The sequence below is a fragment of the Martes martes genome (assembly GCF_963455335.1).
Source record: "Martes martes genome assembly, chromosome: 18".
Lineage (NCBI taxonomy): Eukaryota > Metazoa > Chordata > Mammalia > Carnivora > Mustelidae > Martes > Martes martes.
Window position 1 is genome coordinate 7,123,489 of NC_137906.1, and position 17,842 is coordinate 7,141,330.

Here is a 17,842-nt window from a genome sequence, read left to right on the forward strand (position 1 = left end):
CCCTTTATGGGGCTGCCACTGGATTCGGGATGGGGATGCGCACACTGCCACCCGGTGGCGACACCTTCCACCCTCTCCCCCAGAAGGGTCCTGGCGTGGGGTGGCCGCTGCAGCCTCAAGAGGGGTTATAGTAAGTGCCTGGCTCTGTCCCTGCTGCCCATATACCCCCCGCTGCCCCCTGGGTTCTACCAGGCAGAGAGTGAGGCCCCCTCCCCCCAGCCAGCGCAGTTAATAGCATCCTTGTTCCAGACTTGGCCAGGATGGCCTGGAGGGTGGAGGTTCCAGCCCTAGGGCACCATCCCCTCAGTGCCTTCTGTCCCTTCCCAGTTAAAGAGCCCCCCTCTCCCACCACTTGGCCTGGAGAATCAAGGCGGCTGTGGGTCTCAGGGGGAATGACACTTCCTCGGCCCAGGGTCCAAGGCTTAAGTAAGGGATGGCTCTTCTCAGGAAGTGGTGTGGAGGCTTCTGGTTTCCTTCGCGGGTGGTCAGCTGCTGTGGCTCCAGCAGCTAATCGGACACCCAGCCCCCAGACAGCGCGTGGGGCCTTGATGACAAACTGCGGTCTGCAAGCTACCCGCCAGTCCCAGCGGGCTCCGACGCTTGGCCCTCCAAGCTCCTCTCTCCCCGCCGGGTACACCTGCCTGGCCCCCGCCCTCACCCGCTGTCTGCCCGACAAACGGCTCATCGGGCCACATGCCTACTGGGCAAGCCGGCGACGACACGGCCGGGGAGGAGGGGGCCTCTGATGGCAGGCAGCCTCGGCAGGGGGTTTATCCGCACCGGCCCGATCGGGGCCCGGACGCCCACGAGGCTTCCCCCGGCCCCCCTGCGCCGCGGCTCCATTCTCCACTCGAGGGCCCCGCGCTGGGTGTTCCAAGGGCACATTTCCAAAGAAGGATCACGGGGAGCGGAGAGAGGCCGTCGCACCACGCGCAAAGCAGCCCCGGGCGCTGCCAGTGGGGCCCCAAGCACACCTACAGGGCAGCGAACGCGTGGACGCACCCGGGTTCACCCATGCGCAGAACCACCCGCCCCCCTCCGTCCCCGGGTTTTTCTCGCGCCTGCACTACGCCCCCCGGCCGCTAGGGGGAAGCAGCCGGACTTCACGGGTGGGGAGGGCTTTGGGGGCGTGCGGAGCCGCAACCCGGAAGCAGTCGCTAACCCGGAAGAGGTGGTGGTATAGGCTTTGCTGGCGCTGGTGGCGGCTGTTGCGACTCTGGAGGTTGGTGCGGCGCTAGGATGAACGCGCCTCCCGCCTTCGAGTCGTTCTTGCTCTTCGAGGGCGAGAAAAAGTAAGTGGAGCCGGCGAGGGGTGGGCCGGGGGTCGCGGGCGGACCCTGGGGCTTCTCGGGCTCGTCCACAGCGGGGAGACGGAAGCAGCTTTTAGTGTGTCTGCGGGCGGTGGTCAGTGGCCCCGTGCTGCAGAGGAGGACCCCGAGGCGCGGAGAGGCTGGGGAACTGCCTGGGCCCACGGGAAGTGGCGCTGTGTGTGGGAACCAGGGTGCCCGGCGCCACAGTGCTTTCCCTCTGGGATCCGGCAGCCTCCTGGCCGCCGCCTTTGCAGCCAAAGGCTGGCTCTCCGGCTCACGACCGATCCTCACTGGCCTGTGAGGAGCTTTCAGGGGCTCCTTGCCTGCAGCGAGCAAGGGAATGTGGTCCCCTGGTCTCTCCGCCTGGGCCAAGCTCCCTCACTTAACGTCTCCATGTTTGGGGGCAAGTGACTTAATGAGCCCGAGACCTGTTTTCCTCCTCTGGAAAACGGGCTTCCTGCTGTATTCAATCCCGGGATTTTTTCCGAGGGAGCTTAACGAGGTCATTTACTGGAAGTGCTTAGGCCAGGGCTCAGCACCGGGAAGACCGTCTGAAACACTGGCTTTTTGTTTCTTTTTAAGATTTTATTTCACAGAGAGAGATCACAAGTAGGCAGAGAGGCAGGCAGAGAGGGAGGGGGAAGCAGGCTCCCCGCTGAGCAGAGAGCCCGATTCGGGGCTCGATCCCAGGATCCTGAGATCATGACCGGAGTGGAAGGCAGAGGCTTAACCCACTGAGCCACCCAGACGCCCCAATACTGGCTTTTTCTTAACAGCCTGATGTGCAGGGCTCTGCGGTCTAGCCCTTGCCAGCCTCTTCGTCGCCCTTGAGAGTAGTGGTTGGCATCTGGGGCCATTTTGCTCCCCAGGGGACTTTTTCAACATCTGCCAACAGTTCTGATTGTCACAAAGGGGGTGCTGCTCATATCCTACGGTGTCCAAGACAGCCCCCCTACAGAAAAGAATTATCCACCCTAAAATGTCACTGGTGCCAGGGAGCAGTCCAGAGCAGGTGAGGGTCTTGCAGAATCAGGGCGTAGCCCCTCTGCTGCTCTGAGGCCGAGAGGTCTTCGTGGCTGAGGAGATTGAGGAAGGCTCCTGGGAGGAGGTGGGACCTGTGCCTGCGTTGAAGCGCAGGATTTAGACGTGGGGGAGGAGGGCGGTCCCTGTGTTCTCACCTGCTTCTTCATCCTCTTCCCAGGATTACCATTAACAAGGACACCAAGGTGCCCAATGCCTGTTTGTTCACCATCAACAAAGAAGACCACACGCTAGGAAACATCATTAAATCGTAAGTTCCACATCATAGGCTCTTGGAGAGCGTTTATTGAGGGTCTTTGAGGCAAAACACACGTTCTGGACTATTTCCCGAAGTCTCTGAGCTGCAGGAAGGTCTGGGGCTTGCTCTGACAGTTCCCCCATTCCGGTACATTTTCTCCAAGATGACGCTGACCGAGGTCGGATCACACCGCCGTGTGTCTGATTTGCCGGAGGCAAGCCAGAGAAACGCGCGCCTGCTTGTGTCTCTGTGCTGAGGAGCAGGGAGGGACAGTCTGGGCGTGCTGCCGCCCACCTGTCTTTAGGACGATGATCTCTGGGTCACCTGGCACGCACAGACGGATGTGCCGGAGTTTGGCTGTTATTAGGAGGAGGGGAGAAGGTGGGAGAGGCTCTGTGGCTAGCCGGTGCCCCGGTGGACAGCGGATGGGGGCTGGTGGGTGTGTGTTTACACCATGTAGTCCTTACCAGCTAGGAGGTTGGCGACGGGGTCACTGTTCCGGTCTCAGGTCTTGTCATTTCTCTGCTGAAGACGCCAGGGGTGAAGCCGGGTCTTCCCGTGGCGTACACATGTGGGGTCCCGGGTGGGAGCCCAGGAGGTGGAGTTGGCCGTCTTCCGTCTGGGTGACTCCCACCCTGAGCCACACCGGTGGCGCCCCCAGACCCTTCTAGGGCCATGCCACTGCCCCGCATGGGTGCAGACCCATGTCCCCACCTACGCAAGGGCCCTCATGCGTGGTGCCTACTGCTGACCAAGCTGCTCTGGAGGACCCCATGGGCCCAGGGCACGGCACGCAGACGCAGGCTGCCAGCCTTGCGGACGGGGCCCCCGGGGTGCGGGCGGCGGCTGCCAGCCGGTGCTGCCCGGAGGACTTCCATTCACCAACTGCTCAGGGCCCGAGCCTTCTCCCCCGGTTGCCTTTATAGCTGTCAGAGGCTCGTCCTGGGCTTTGTCTGGCTACTAGACTCGGGCTGCCTGGGGCGGGCTCCTTGGGGCTGTCAGAGGGTCCCCTGCTTCCCGAGGGAAGAGTTTGCCGGAGATCCTGCTTAGCTGCTGGGGTCCTTGGAGGGTGTGTGTGTGTGTTGTCCCCATGGGGGGGTGGTGATGGTGGTGGGGGGGGTGTGTCTTTGTGTGTCTTTTTTGGAATGTTTCACTTGGTCAGTCTTTGTGGGGAGGGGGGACTCAAGAGCAGGGAACCTGCTGGGGTCAGCCCCCCCAGTTGTACTGGCTTGCAGGCGTCAACCCAGTGGGAAGAGGCCTTGGTTAGAGCCTGGTCATCCCCAGGGGTGCTCGGCTCAGCGCCCCGTGTCCCATCCCCCCGCAGACAGCTGCTGAAGGACCCGCAGGTGCTGTTCGCCGGCTACAAAGTCCCCCACCCCTTGGAGCACAAGATCATCATCCGGGTGCAGACGACCCCGGACTACAGCCCGCAGGAGGCCTTCACCAATGCCATCACCGACCTCATCAGCGAGCTCTCCCTGCTGGAAGAGCGCTTCCGGGTGAGTGGCTGCACGTGCAGGGGAGCGGCGCTGGGTCTGCCCGCAGCTGCGGTGTCCTCGTGCCCACAGCCTGGACAGCCCGTGGAGAGTGTCCTGAGCTCCGGGGGGCGTGGGGGGAGGCGGTTCGACGGAGGGAGGGGTAGGGCGCCAAGGCTGGGGGCCTGCTGGGTGCGGGCACGGGTGGGACGTGCTTGCGCCAGGGGCTCCTGGGGCCCTTTGGGGCTGCTCCCCCAAGCCTTCTCCGGTAGGGCCTGGCCGCTTCCGGGGTGTTTGTGTAGGGGGCAGCTCATCCCAGGGTGGGGCCCCACAGTTAATTAAGGAGGCCAAGAGGGGTGGTCACACCTGTCCACGCAGAGGGCCTCGGAGTCTGACCTGGCCGTAGGGGAGAGACCCCGGCTTGTCCATGTCCAGTACCGTGGCCCCTGCACCACACGCAGATGGGGTGGGGGGCGCGCAGGGCCAGGGGGCTGCCTCCTCACCGTGGTCCTTCGAAGCTAAGTGGCCGCCGCCCCTCCCCGCTCAGGTGGCCATTAAAGACAAGCAAGAAGGCATCGAGTAGCGGCGGGAAGAGTGTTGCTGGGCCGGCTCCTGCCCTGCGCTGGACCCTTCTTCAGCTCCCAGTCGAGGAGAGCAGCTTCGCCAGCGCTGGGGACATCCTGGTGAGCCCGACCCTGCCGGCGTGTCCTGCACACGGTCTGTTTCGCCTTCCTGATAAAGGGCAGCAGGAGGCCTGGCCGGGGGCTGCGGCGGCGGCAGGTGCATGGGGCGCGCGGAGGCCGAGGACTGGTTTCCCATTGAGGACGGGCCCCGCACCCCGGATTCCTGGCTGAGGAGCTGGGGGGACTGAATTCCTTCTAGACCAGCCCTCGGGAACCCAGGCCAGGTGGGAGGGGGGCGGGCAGCAGCCGGGCAGCCTCTGCTCACGGCTCGGCCGGCCTCACACCGTGTCGGCGCGCCAGCCGGGGCCCCAAGCAGCTCTCCAGCCTTCTTACACAGCAGAGAGTTTAATAAAAATATTCCCCGATAAAAACAGTCTGGTCATTCGCTCCGGAGCTGAATAAGTTAAGTCGGGCCCGCAGAACTCCCCCACCTCTGCAGAGGCAGGAGCCCCGCGCTGGCTACTGTCTCTTCCAGATGGCCACGATGTTGGAGTCCGTCAGAGCCGTGAGGTAGGTAAAGGTGCGGTTGGCCGCCACCGTGTTCACCATGGTTTTGGTCACCATCTGGCCGAGGGCCCAGGGCTGGGGCCACTTAAGGATCTGGGGGGGCAAAAGAGGAGGGCGGGGCTCCAGCTTCCTGCTCAGCAGCCCCCGCAGCGGGCGGGGGGCGGGCAGGGGCGCCTACCTGCGTCGGGGCCTGTGGCACGGCCGGCAGCGGCGGCTGCTGGCTCAGGAGGTGCCGGACGTCGTAGAGCCACACGTTGCCCTCCTCGTCCCCACACAGCACGATCCCCTCGTCTGCCGGAGGCTCAGAGTGAGAAGTGGGGCCGGGCAGGGCACAGCCACAGGGGGTGAGGGGGCAGGGGGTGCGGGGGCTCACCGGGGCAGGTGCTCAGCGAGAAGTAGGCCAGCTTGGTGGGGGACCACTGCAGCCGCGCCAGCACCACCACCGCCAGCGAGGACTGCTTGCCGCGGGCCCCCCACGTCTGGCTCCAGCTCCACAGGCAGATGGTGCCCAGGCTGTTCCCCTTGGAGGCTGGGGAGGGGGACAGAGAGCAGAGCTGGGTGGGGGCCCCTCTGGAGCCCCCAGCCCCAGGAGCAGCTGCCCCCAGAGGCCTTCCAGGGCCTGTCTTGGCTCCCAGGAGGCCAGGCTGTCCCCCGCGCGCGGGGTCTACTCACCCACCACATCCTCGTTCACAAACGCCAGCCCGTCCACTCTCCGCCCGGCTGCCTCCGAGCCCTCGGAGAACACAAACTCCACCTCACACCCCCTGCGGGACAGAAGGTGCTGCCGAGCCACCCCACGGCCCGGGAAGCCGCTCCTGGAGACGCTGGGTCCCCCCTCGCCCATCTGCCCTCCGCTTCCGCCAGAGACGCGCCCATGGAGCTGGGTTCTGGGCCCGGGAAGGGGAGCCAGCGTGGCCGGGGTGCAGGCTGGCACGGGCCAGGAAGGGTCTGGAGAGGCAGGGACTCAGGGCCCCGGGGCAGGTGGCTGCTGCACGGTCCCCAGCGGAGGTGCACGCCACGCGGGGTCACACGGTGCTTACAAAGGCAGCCACATGCCAACACAAGGAGCAGCAGACACCTCTGCGGCGTGACCGCCACCGGGCTTGGGGCCAGACGGATCGCACTGAGCGGGGAGCAGGGGAAGCCCAGGGGCTTCACTCCTAGCTGGGGCAGGGGCCCACACAGGCACTTGGCTGGACAAAGGCCACCGCTGGGCCTGACGCTTTTGTTACCGGCCCCCACGTCACAGCTGCCTCACTGCTGTCACCCCGCCCTGAAGCCCTTCCCAGACTGTTCACAGCACTGGGGACAAAATTCAGTCTTGCCCCAGCAGACGGAGCCCGTGTCCCCTGGCCCAAGCTGCCACCTCACCTTGTGGCGCGTCCTCCCACTTCCCAGGCTGGGCCGGACCTCCCTGGTGGGACCACCCCTGTGCCAGCACCTTCCCTCCTGCTGCCCGCGGGCTCCCCGTTAGGATCTAGGCTCGTGCCCATCCGCCACCACTCACCTCCGCATCGTCCCTTACTCTCCTTCCTTCACACCTGACACTACGCTTTGGGGGCAGTAACAGGCCACCTTCTGTAAGGATGTGGGGCGCACGAGGGCAGGGGGCCAGCCTAAGCACGGGCCCAACCCTTCTGGGCGGTACAAAGGAGCCTTTCCGGGGCCTCATCCCTGTCCCGACACCATCCCCGACCGCCCCTCCACGGTGACGTGAACACGGCTCCGAGAGCTGACCCGCCCCGGTCCCACAGCCAAGCAGCGGTGAGGAATGGGGCACGGACCTTTCCTTGAGAGACTAGAGGAGGTGGGGACAGACCAGCCCCATGAAGAGGCCCCTGGAAACAGCCCCTGGCTGCTCGGGATGGGGCGGGGCTTGAGTCCCACCCCCGGCAGACGTGCTGGGGGTCAGGCATCTGGACAGGCCGCTGGGCTGGCATTCAAGGCCTCCCCGGCCAGCCTCACCTCCTCTTCTGGGGCTGGTCCAGCCGCACGTCCCAGCAGCAGCAGCCACCCTCGCAGCCGGCCAGCAGGAAGGCATCTGGGCAGGAAGCCACGGGGCAGAGGCGCAGAGGGATGGACGTAGTATCCAGGGTGAGCAGCTGGCTGCCGGCGGGGAGGAGACGGTGAGGCCTCGGACCCGGGCGTCTGTCCGCCCTGGCAGCCCCCTGCCCAGCCCCCAGCCTCACCTGGCCTGGAATTCGTAGTCGTGGTTGGGCACCCCGAGGTCCCAGAGGATGATCCGCTTGTCATAGGAGGCCGCTGAGGGGGGAAGGGGAGAGGCGGCTCTGAGGAGACCCCGTTCGCTCCAGCAGGCTCCCTCCCAGGATGAGACCGTGGTCGCAAGGCCACCCGCCCCTGCCGAGGACGCCGAAGACTCGAGGGCCACCAGTCTCTACCTCGCTCTCTGCTGCCACAGCCCGCACCAGGCCCACACATCCCTTCTTGGGCTTAGCACACTGGGGGGGGCCCAGGGGGATCCACCGAGGGCACGGGGTGGCCCAGCCTCCCAGCTTCCAAGCCACAGAGCACGTCAGGGGGGGAAGGCAGGAGCTGAGGCCCTGTCAGTCATCCCCCAGGCCACACTGCTTCTAGCCTAGCCGGAGCGGACCCCGGCGGCCCGCGGTGACGCCCATCAGCCACGGGCATTCCCTCCCATCCCAGATTGCAGGACAGGGCGCTGGGGTCCCCTCAGGGACACGGGAGAGGGTCTTACTGAACAGGTGGGTCTCGTGGGTGGGGCTGAAGCAGAGGGTGGCGATGGCCTTCTTGTGGGCCCGGATGACCCCGCAGCAGAAGCCAGCCCGCACGTGCAGCAGCCGGACCAGGCCCCGCAGGCCCGCGGCCGCCAGCACGCTCCAGCGCTTCTTGTGGCCGGCCTGCGTCACCACGGTCAGGGCCGTCCAGGCCACCGAGAAGAACTCCTGGGTGGGGATGGGGACGGTGGGGGGAGGGAGTGGGGTCACTAAGGGGCAGAGCTGCGCATGCCAGTGAGCTCAGGCCGGTGGAAGCGAGACCCAGCGGGACCAAGTCATCTGCCGCCCCCTCCCCCCCCCCCAGCAGTCCCGGACCCTCACCTCGCCAGGGGCCTTGTACTTGTGCAGCACGATGCCCGTCTGGCAGTCTATCACACACACGGCCTCCCCGCCGCACGTGGCCACCGTCTGGGAGGTGGCCCCCGCGTGCCCTGTTTTGAGGGATCGGCCTCAGTAAACACATCGTCTGTGAAGTCGCCCCTGCAGCTTGTCCTTCCTGGCCCTGACGATGCTCCAGGGGCTGCCTCTCCCAGGACCCCCATCCACCGAGGCGGCCCCCTCCAGGTAGCGTCCCTGGGCCCCCCGTCTAGAGAGCTGGTGCTGCCGGTTCCCTGGGGCGCTCGCCCTGGCCCTGCCTGCCCGCCATGGCTGTACCCTCCTCCCAGGCCGGCTCAAAGGCGCAGGCCCAGAGCTGGGTCTCCAGGTCCCGAGGGCTGTTGTTCTTGCTGTGACACTGCAGGAAGTGCAGGGGCTCCAGGTCCAGCGCAGGCTGTGGGGGCAGAGGGGGCGTCACAGCTGCCCCAGCCTGTGCTCCCTGCCGGCTGCTCCCTGCCCCTTGGCTGGCTTACCCGGCTGCCGTCAGAGCCCGGGGCGCTGCCCTCCACGCAGACCGAAGAGGAGGTACACACCCGCTTGCTGGGAGACGGGTTGAGTGAGACGTCATCGGGCCGTTTCACGGCCACGGGCCTGGCCTGTGGAGGGGGTCGGGGCTGGGCTGAGGGCCTGGGGACCACAGGCCCATCTGCCTGGCGCTTCCTTCCTCGGCGTCACAGGCTGGCCTGCACCCTCTCACGGGGGCAGAAAGCAAGGGCTGGCCCGGGGTTAGTGCGAACGAGCTCAGACATCAGGGGCCGTCTCCGGGGCTTATTTCCAGGGCCCGCTGCCCCATCCCGTTTCCCTACAGTCTCCCTAGGCGGGCTTGGGAGCTGCCAGGTACCACACTTACCCTGGGTTCCTGCACACCTGGGGCTTTTGGAGGCCTCTCCGGGATGTCTGCCTCACGCACCTGGGCCCCACCAGAGGCCACCAGCTCCTCAGAGATCATCCGCACCTAAGTGGGGAGGGGACATTGGGGAACTAGATACAGTCCGAGGGCCCCCGGGCCCCTCTCCCAAATGCTGGGGCAGATGGAACTTCTGCTTCCCGAAGTGGGAAAGGGCCTTTCTTTCTTTTTTCCTTTTTTTTTTTTTTTTTTTTTAATTTGATAGACAGAGACCACAAGTAGGCAGAGAGGCAGGCAGAGAGACAGGGGGAAGCAGGCTCCCTGCTGAGCAGAGAGCCCGATGCGGGGCTCGATCCCAGGACCCTGGGATCATGACCTGAGCCGAAGGCAGAGGCTTTAACCCACTGAGCCACCCAGGCGCCCGGGAAAGGGCCTTTCCAACCAATAAGTTTCCCTTCCCTGACCCACCCCACTCTCTACCACCCCTTATGGCCAGAGGCCTCTAAGGCCGCTGGAGCCAATCGAGGAGCTGGGAGAACGGACTCTGAGCACAGCAGGCGAGGTCATACCCGCCACTGGGTGAACTCGCTGAGGGACTCAGGCCCATAGCGGATGTCCCTGACAGCAGACTTCACAAAGTCAGCCTGGGCCTTCTCTGCCTCCTCGTCTGGGCTCAGTGCAGCCTTGAACTTTTCCCAGTGAGCTGTGACCTGGAACAAGAGGGACCAGATTCAACCCCAGTCCACCCCAGATCTCCTGGACCCCTGCCTCCAATCTCATGGGCACAGGTGTCTCCACTTCAACGCCTCCTGGAAGTCTCCCTGAACTACAGCCTTAGCGGCAGTGTGCACAGACACACACACATACACACATCAGCCCCGAGGAGGAGGAGGAGGAGGAGATGGCTCGGTATAGTTACTGGTCCCTGGCTGGGCCCTGCCTGCACACCCAGAGAGCAGGACCTTCCTTGAAAGACAAGAGGCCAAGCACCACAGCCAGGCGAAGGGACAGACGCCACTCAGTGTCAGAGCAGAGAGCCCTTGGAACGCCCCCTCAGGGTCCTCCAAATGTCCATTCTGTCGCTCACTCCTCAGAGCCCCCCGACTGCTCCAGAGACGTGGGTCCACCCCCTTACCCGGCTGGTCAGCTCCCGGTTTAGGTTCTCCACCTGAGAACAGGTGGACGAAGCATCCTTGCCATTGACCTTACGGAGCTTGGGCAGGAGAAAGGAGACTTTCAGGTTGTCACTGACCTGGCGGACGAGGGAGAGCGGCTCAGTGTATCCCCAAGCTGTGGCTCAGCCCCGCTGGAGTGCTGGCCCTGGGTCTGGGGCAGGTGGGGGCCCCCCACTTACAGTCAGGAAGGGGTTGCCCTCCAGGCTGAGCTCCTCGAGCTGCGGGAACTGGCACAAGGCAGTGACGTCCCCCAGCTGGTTGTTGGCGCAGCGGAGGACGCGCAGGTGGGACAGGCCCAGGTTGGCGGGCAGCGTCTCCAGCTGGTTGTTGGAGAGGTCCAGCTCTTGAAGCTGCGTCAGGCGGCTCAGGAGTTTGGGGTCCAAGTGCTCTGAGAGCAGCTTCAGCCCGGACAAGCTGGGTGGGGGCAGACAGGGAGGGCTCAGGGAGCTGGGCAGGCCTCACACCCCGGGCAGTCCTGGGCGCCTGCGAAGGCTTTTACAGCAGAGGTCCTCTGGCACCCACAGCCGCGCCTTCTTAAAATCCTGTAACCACTTCACAACGGTCTACAGCTGGTCCCTCCAGAACGCTTTCCCCGATCCTCTAAGGGGGCTCCTCCGCGCTGCCCAGCGCCTCAGAACTAGCTCAACAGGCTGCTCTACACCCTTTCCGCAGGGCTGTCTCCCCCACAGCCGGGACCCCTTCCAGGGAGAGGCCAATCGGGGCCCAGCCCGCCCGTCTCTTAACGAGAGCCCAGCGTTCGGCCCGAGTGTCGGAGACTCCGCCTAACCGACAGGGCGATAACGGGGCCGGGCAGGGAGTGGGCAAGGGTCCCAGCCTTACTTCCCGACCGGCCGGCGACCCAGGCCCGGGTGGCGGGCTGTGTGGCCGCGACCCCGCGGACCCCCGTCGCCCCCCGGCCCGCCTCTTACTCCAGGCTCCGTATCTTCCCCAGCCGGTCGCTCTTGGGACGCCCTCGCTGCATGAGCAGCCGTGCCGACAGAGGGCCCATGGCGACGAGGCACAGCCCGCGCTGGCCGGTTAGCGGTACCGGCGTCCGCCCGAGTCCGTGCCTCCTGGAGACAGACGCTAACGTCCGCCCCCGGCGGAACTCTGGAGGCGGTGCCGCGCGACGACCGGAAGGAAGCGGCCCCGCGGACCTCCTGTCCCGCGGGCGGACTACAACTCCCAGCGGCCCCCGCGGCTCCGCGCCTGCGCCCTGGTCGCGAAGACGCGACGATGGCGGCTGCGGCGGTGGCTGCCCCAGAAGTCCTCCGGGAATGCGGCTGCAAGGGCATCCGGACCTGTCTGATCTGCGAGCGGCAGCGCGGAGGAGACCCGCCCTGGCAGCACCCCCCGCAGGTGAGGGCTGGGGGAAGGGCCGTGCCACAACTCCCTTCTTCATACGGGGAAACTGAGGCCCAGACTGGCTACGAAGACGGGCCCCGGATCAACCCCTGTCAAGGGCCCTCGCTGTGGGGGCGTTGCAGGATGAGATGAGCGCTTTGAGGGGTGGGCTTGGAGTGGGTGCCGTCCGACCACAACTCCCCTTTGAGTCCTGGGGAGAGTGTGACAGCAAACCTCCACGTAGCGCCCCCCCCCCCGCGCCCCCTACCCTGCGTCCGGGGCTGCGAGCTTCACGGAGTGGGGAGACGACCAGGAAAGAGAAAGAGGATGCCGAAAACCAGGCAGGGCAAAGTGCCCTAGACACCGTCGAGCAGAAGTGGTCAAGGAGGAAATTAATTCCAATTAATTAAGGAAAAAGGATCCAGAGCCTTTGTCGGGGCGGCGGGGGGGCGGGGGGCGGCAAGGGCTTTCCCGCTGGGGGACTGCTTCGGTACAGGCCTGGGGCAGGTCCCTGGGCTTGGAAGGAGCGTGACGCTTCAGGGGCTGGCCTCCCTGACCACAGAGGGCTCTGTGTGTGGTGGCTGGGTAGGCTGGACTTGTTCTGAGAGCCACGGAGAGCCGCTCAGGGTTTTAAAGGAAGTTAGGGGTGAGTTTTGGAAAGGTCCCAGGAAGAGGGGGAGGCGGGGGGAGGCCGATGGGAAGGTATGGAGTCTGGGAAGCCAGTGCAGAAACTCCCAGAGCATCCCTGGTAAAAGCTTGAAAGGTCCTGTGGAAAGTGATCTGGTGATTTCTCAGCAAACGAAAATTAGAATTACCGTGCGATCCCTCAGTTCTGGGTAGAATCGGAAGCAGGCCCTTGAAGAGAGATCTGTATGCCCCTGTTCCTAGCACCGTGGTTCCCAGTAGCTACGACGTGGAAGCAGTGAAAGTGTCCAGCAGTGGCCGAGCGGGTAAACAAACGTGGCCTGTGTCCCATGGAATGTCATGTGGCTTGAAGGGCTTTTGACACCTGCTGTGACATGAATGGATCCTGAGGTCATTATGCTGAGTGAAATGTCCGTCACGAGAGGATTGAGTATTGCAGGGTTCTGCTTCCGTGAGGCCTGTAGAGGAATCACATTCATAGAGTCAGCAAGTAGAATGGTGGATCCCTGGGGCTTGCGCAAAAAAGCAAAGCGTTGTTTCAAGTCCAGAGTTCAGAGAGGTCGGGATGGGCGCAGGACAATGTGACTGGATTTAACACTTACCTGTACACTTAAAGATGGTGACGATGGCAGTTTTATGTCCTGTATATTTTGGTTAAAAGGAAAGCCTGAGAAGTGCCGAGAGTCTGAACTTTGCCTGTGCCCTCGGGTGTGGGGTAGCCCGAATTGCTGGCTGTGGGATGAGCAGAAGGTACAGGGTGATCCCCGATTTTAATGTGTTCTGTGTGAGGTGCCAGAAGACGGAGGACACGATGGTTCACAGACGGGGTGGGCAGCAGTGGCCATGAAATGTAAAGGGTTGAGGGTGAAGAAGAATTAGCTGGACGGGGCGGACCTCAGGCTGCCATGCAGCTGGGACAAAGTCACGGCCAGTCCAGCTGGGAGCTCCTGAGCAGCCTGATGGATAGAGGAGTCCCGAGTCGGGTAGAAAGAGCCAGACCTGTGCTGAGTCATTGGCTGCGGGCTGCCTGGGACCAGGATGGCCTTTGCCCCAAACCTGAGGCAGCAGGAAGTTGTCCGCTGGGCACTCCTCGAGGATGGCTGGCAAGTTCTCTCTTTTGAAGCAAAATTCAGGCAGTGCCTCTGCAGCCGCAGAGCGGGGCAGAGCCCAGAGTCACCCCACTTCGGAGACGGCATCTTCCCTCTGGCTGCCCAGCATGCTCGCCCTCTGGACAGCCCCGGGGTCCTCTCCTTTAGTGCCCCCCATGACCAGGGAGGCCGGAAGACATCCCACAGCGACACTAGCACAGTGTGGACTCCCAGGCAGTGCCCCGCTGTGCAGCCTCAGGCTCATTCCTTAACGTTGCTGGGCCGGGTCACCTCATCTTTAAAACGGAGAGCAGAGAGTAGTTACAGGGATGCTCTTCCCTGTAAGATGAGGAAAGTGAAAAAGGACGGGCAAAGGGCCCTTCCCAGGAGGCAGCCCCAGGCGGGGAGGGGTTCTGCCTCCCTCTGGACTCCAGCTGCTTTCCAAAGTGGCTTCAGGGGCGGGACAGCCGGCCTCCAGAAGGCACATGCGCCCGTGTGAGGAAGGGCTTCAGGGGCTCCAGGTCCCTCCTCTTTCTTTTGCAGAAAACGCACCGTTTCATTTACTACTCTGACACTGGCTGGGCCGTGGGCGCCGAGGAGTCTGACTTTGAAGGCTGGGCCTTCCCCTTCCCCGGAGTGACGCTGATAGAGGATTTTGTGACCCGGGAGGAGGAAGCCGAGATGGTGCAGCTGATGGACCGGGAGCCTTGGAAACTCTCCCAGTCTGGACGGAGGAAGCAGGTAGGCCTCGGGAGGCGGGGAGGACCGGGCCGGCTGGTCAGGGAGGAGTCATGCTGCTGGGCCGCTCCGGACTCCTTGCCCCACACCCCTTTGCTCACATCCCTCCCAGCGCCTCTCTCTGCAGCCACAGCACCCCAGGGCTGTTAGGGGGTGAGCTCCCCTGACCCTGGGGTTTGGGCAGCCAGGGGAGCGGTGTGTGCTGTGTGTTGGAGGAAGGGGCACAGGCGGGCCTAGCCTTCTCCGCTGCCCCACCAGACACACTGGATGCGGTGCAGCAGGGCCGTAGGGCAGACTGATGCTCCCCTCTGAGGGTTTTTAGAGGCCGCCGCTCACCTTCCCACTGAAGTCCTTCCCCCATCAGTTTTGAGATACTCGGACCCCCAAGTCCTGGCCCTCTTCCCGGCAGTACTGCCTGCCTTCTCTCCCTCCCTCCCTCTCAGTGACTTGAGGCCTGTCCGGTCATCACACCGCTTCCTCTGGGGCTCCTGTGCCCTGTCGCCCCCCCCCACTGTCCTGCTGAACTCCAGCCCCGGGCAAGTCCGGCTCCTCTGGCTGCTGGCCTCACGCCTGGCTGCCCTGCTCCGGCGGTCACATCAGCCTCCCCCGGGGAGACTGGACCTTCTGGACCTTCCCCCTGCACCCCCGACCCCGAGAAAGCCGCGTGGGCCGTGCCCTTCTCAACCCCCGAGCCAGGCTTCTCGCTAAGGCCCCCTCGAACTCCGAGGTGCTGTCCGACACTGCTCCCCTCTGTCCTCGACATCATTCTTACCTCAACTGGATCTTCTCCCCCAGACCACCCGTAAGTTCGCCCCTCACCTCTGCAGCCAACTTCTCCGTAGTGTCGTCTATTCTGTCTTCACCGTGTCTCCTCCTGCTCCCGCTTCACGCCCTCGCCGCCTCCATCCTGGGTCCTGGCCTCCGCGCCCCCACCCAGCGGCCGCTTGTCAGGCCCAGCCCTGGGGCCTCTCCGTTGCCAGAGCTCCCTGGCTGGTCTCCGTGAGTCACGGCTCTGACACCGTGCGTGTGTTTGCGACTCCCACGTTCGTGTCTCCAGCCGGCTTCCCGTGTTCGTCAGACCCTTGCTGAGTCTTGGCTCGTCCCGGTGCCCCCGCAGTGTCCCCAGCATGGCAAAGTCCCCCTTCCATCTGCTTGTGCCGGAAACCATGCAGCTCTCCAGATTTCTCTCCCTCTCCCTGGTCATCCCTGTCCACTTGCTTCCTTCAAAACATGCCCGGAATCTGAGAACACAGCACCCCGCACCCCCATTGCCCCCACTCAGTTCTGCCGCTGGGATTCCTTCTGGAGCTTCCCGGGGCCCCCGCCCCTCTTCTGTCAGTTGGCCCGGGAGAGGCCCCCCTCCTCAGATGGACCCGCTGCTCCGCTACAAACCTGCCGGGCCTCCCATCCCAACCTCCGCTCCCCCCGCTGCTCTGTGGTGTCCCTGTAAGCCGCCTCTGTGCTCCGGAGATGCTCCAGGTCACACCTCTCTGTGCGCTGCACCCCGAGCCTCCTTCTCTGCCTGCCGCTGCCGGGGGCGCCCAGCCACGCTGACACGCTGAAGGTGGAAGGAGAAAGACATTTGCACCAGATACCACCACTTGCCACTGGGTTGGGGGGGCCCGAGGGGCAGGAGTTGGTGGATAAATGCTCAATCCTTCGGGCCACAAGTCTGAGGGGTGTTCTGGAAAGCTCCTCCCTAACGATTGTATTTTTTTTTTTAGATAGAATCCACAGACCATAAAATTCGCTCATTTAACATGTACAGTTTGCTCTATTCAGAATGTGCAACCTTTTGCACTGCCTGCTCGTCACCCGCAAAGGACATCTGTACCCAGGAGCAGTCGTTCCCCGTTCCCCATCCCCTGCCAACCACTAATCTTTCTGTCTGGCTTTGCCTGTGCCGGACATCTCACGTAAGCGGGATTATAGAACACGCGGCCCTCCGTGTCAGCTTCTCCCCCCAACAGTGCCGCGTGGCGTTTGTGGCCAGATGGCACCCCCTTGTGCGGACCTGCCCCCACCACTTCATCCATTTGTCCCATCACGGCCACCGGCCTGTGCCCGCCCTTCGGCTGTTGTGCCCCGGTGTCACCGTGAACACCCATCGGCAAGTGTCTGCGTGGCCATGTTTCCAGTCCTGGGCGTGTAGCCGGGAGCAGAATTTCTCTGACTCCCTTCTGAACCCCCGGGAGCCCCAGCTCTGACCACGTGATGAGGCTGCCTGGGGCTGACCCTCCCTCCCTCGCGGCTCCTTCGTCTCGCGTCCCGACTTTGGCCTCACGGCCCAGAACGCGCTGCCTGCTCGCAGGTCCTCTGTCTCCCTCCCTCTCTGCCTGCACGCAGGCTAAGACACCCCCCGGCCCCGGCACACCATACCCCCTTCCCTCCTTCGTTTCTTCCCATAGCGTTGACCGCTGGGGCCGGCCGCCTCCCGCTGGGAGCGCATCCTGGTCCAGAGCCAGGCGTTTTTGCCTCTCTTGGTCTCCGCGGTCAGATCCTTCTGACCTGGCCTGTGATCTCCATCCCTGTACGCTCAGACACCTCTCCACTTCCTCTCTGTCCCCACCCTTCAGGACTACGGCCCCAAAGTCAACTTCCGGAAACAGAAGCTCAAGACTGCCGGCTTCAGAGGCCTCCCCGGCTTCAGCCGGGACGTGGTGCGCAGGATGGGCCTGTACCCCATCCTGGAGGACTTCCGGCCCGTGGAGCAGTGTAACCTGGACTACTGCCCTGAGCGGGGCTCGGCCATCGACCCCCACCTGGATGACGCCTGGCTGTGGGGGGAGCGGCTGGTGAGCCTCAACCTCCTGTCCTCGACTGTGCTGTCCATGTCCCGGGAGGCGCCCGGCAGCCTGCTGCTCTGTCTGGCCCCTTCCGGCTTCCCGGAGGCCTTGGTGGAAGGGGTGATGGCCCCCAGCAGGTCCGTCCTGTGCCAGGAGGTGGAGGTGGCCGTCCCCCTACCCCGCCGCTCGCTGCTCGTGCTCACGGGCGCCGCGCGGCACCAGTGGAAGCACGCCATCCACCGCAGACACATCGAGGCCCGCCGCGTCTGCGCCACCTTCAGGGAGCTGTCGGCCGAGTTCCGTCCTGGTGGGAGGCAGCAAGAACTGGGGCAGGAACTCCTGCAGCTCTCGCTCTCCTTTCAGGGGAGACCTATGTGAGCCACCTCCCTGGGGACAGGAGCTGGGGCCGGGCCTGGCCAGGGCGCCGGCTCCGGGCTTGACTGTCTGCCAGGATTTGAGGCCGGGAAGCCTGGCCCGGGGGGCTTTCCCCCAGCTTCGTAGCTTTGAAGAGAAGACTGCTCCGCCTCCTGACACGACGACGGTGTGGGCCCTGCCTGGGAGCCGGATGGGCTGGAACCAGGCCTTGGGTCAGTCCTGACTGACCTGCCCCATGGCCGCCTGGGTGGCTGGCTGGTCACAGTTGGAGGGCAGTGGGGTCATTTGAGCTTAAACATGTTAGTACCACCTAAAACCGTATTCTCCTTTATCCCTCTTTCAATGAAGTTCCCTGATAACCCCATTCTCCGGTCCTTTCATTTGGGGAGTGAGTCGGAGAGCAGAATCGACAGACCTAAAGTTACTATTTCAGCCTTCAGAGCTGGTGACCGCCTCTGC

General features: G+C 64.2%; 3 protein-coding genes across 3 annotated transcripts; 2 read left to right on the forward strand and 1 right to left on the reverse strand.

Annotated features, from left to right (window-relative positions):
• Window positions 1-1,167: 1,167 nt before the first annotated feature.
• Window positions 1,168-5,118, forward strand: POLR2J (RNA polymerase II subunit J). The gene is made up of 4 exons (XM_080829815.1): window positions 1,168-1,292; window positions 2,512-2,601; window positions 3,914-4,088; window positions 4,612-5,118. Exons 1-4 carry the CDS (start codon window positions 1,240-1,242, stop codon window positions 4,645-4,647), a joined length of 354 nt encoding a protein of 117 aa, XP_080685941.1. The 5' UTR covers window positions 1,168-1,239; the 3' UTR covers window positions 4,648-5,118.
• Window positions 5,066-11,513, reverse strand: LRWD1 (leucine rich repeats and WD repeat domain containing 1). Its single transcript, XM_080829813.1, has 15 exons — window positions 11,337-11,513; window positions 10,587-10,821; window positions 10,368-10,484; window positions 9,802-9,942; window positions 9,236-9,340; window positions 8,859-8,981; window positions 8,665-8,779; window positions 8,332-8,441; window positions 7,971-8,178; window positions 7,444-7,516; window positions 7,220-7,360; window positions 5,927-6,018; window positions 5,628-5,783; window positions 5,433-5,545; window positions 5,066-5,347 (listed from the first exon to the last, which is right to left on the reverse strand). The coding sequence occupies exons 1-15, from the start codon at window positions 11,414-11,416 to the stop codon at window positions 5,207-5,209; spliced, it is 1,950 nt and encodes a 649-aa protein (XP_080685939.1). The 5' UTR covers window positions 11,417-11,513; the 3' UTR covers window positions 5,066-5,206.
• Window positions 11,514-11,601: 88 nt separating this feature from the next.
• ALKBH4 (alkB homolog 4, lysine demethylase) lies at window positions 11,602-17,746 on the forward strand. Its single transcript, XM_080829814.1, has 3 exons — window positions 11,602-11,766; window positions 14,028-14,225; window positions 16,799-17,746. The coding sequence occupies exons 1-3, from the start codon at window positions 11,644-11,646 to the stop codon at window positions 17,384-17,386; spliced, it is 909 nt and encodes a 302-aa protein (XP_080685940.1). The 5' UTR covers window positions 11,602-11,643; the 3' UTR covers window positions 17,387-17,746.
• The last annotated feature ends 96 nt before the right edge of the window (window positions 17,747-17,842 follow it).

Bases quoted from the DNA above. Each gene is read 5' to 3' on its own strand.
- ALKBH4 (XM_080829814.1), top strand. From the start codon at position 11,644: ATGGCGGCTGCGGCGGTGGCTGCCCCAGAAGTCCTCCGGGAATGCGGC. The intron at 11,767-14,027 runs GTGAGGGCTGGG...TTTCTTTTGCAG, and splicing joins CCTGGCAGCACCCCCCGCAG to AAAACGCACCGTTTCATTTA. The intron at 14,226-16,798 runs GTAGGCCTCGGG...CCCACCCTTCAG, and splicing joins AGTCTGGACGGAGGAAGCAG to GACTACGGCCCCAAAGTCAA.
- POLR2J (XM_080829815.1), top strand. From the start codon at position 1,240: ATGAACGCGCCTCCCGCCTTCGAGTCGTTCTTGCTCTTCGAGGGCGAG. The intron at 1,293-2,511 runs GTAAGTGGAGCC...TCCTCTTCCCAG, and splicing joins CTCTTCGAGGGCGAGAAAAA to GATTACCATTAACAAGGACA. The intron at 2,602-3,913 runs GTAAGTTCCACA...ATCCCCCCGCAG, and splicing joins CTAGGAAACATCATTAAATC to ACAGCTGCTGAAGGACCCGC.
- LRWD1 (XM_080829813.1), bottom strand. From the start codon at position 11,416: ATGGGCCCTCTGTCGGCACGGCTGCTCATGCAGCGAGGGCGTCCCAAG. The intron at 8,982-9,235 runs GTAAGTGTGGTA...CCCCCTCCACAG, and splicing joins CAGGTGTGCAGGAACCCAGG to GCCAGGCCCGTGGCCGTGAA. The intron at 5,348-5,432 runs GTAGGCGCCCCT...TTGCCCCCCCAG, and splicing joins TGCCACAGGCCCCGACGCAG to ATCCTTAAGTGGCCCCAGCC.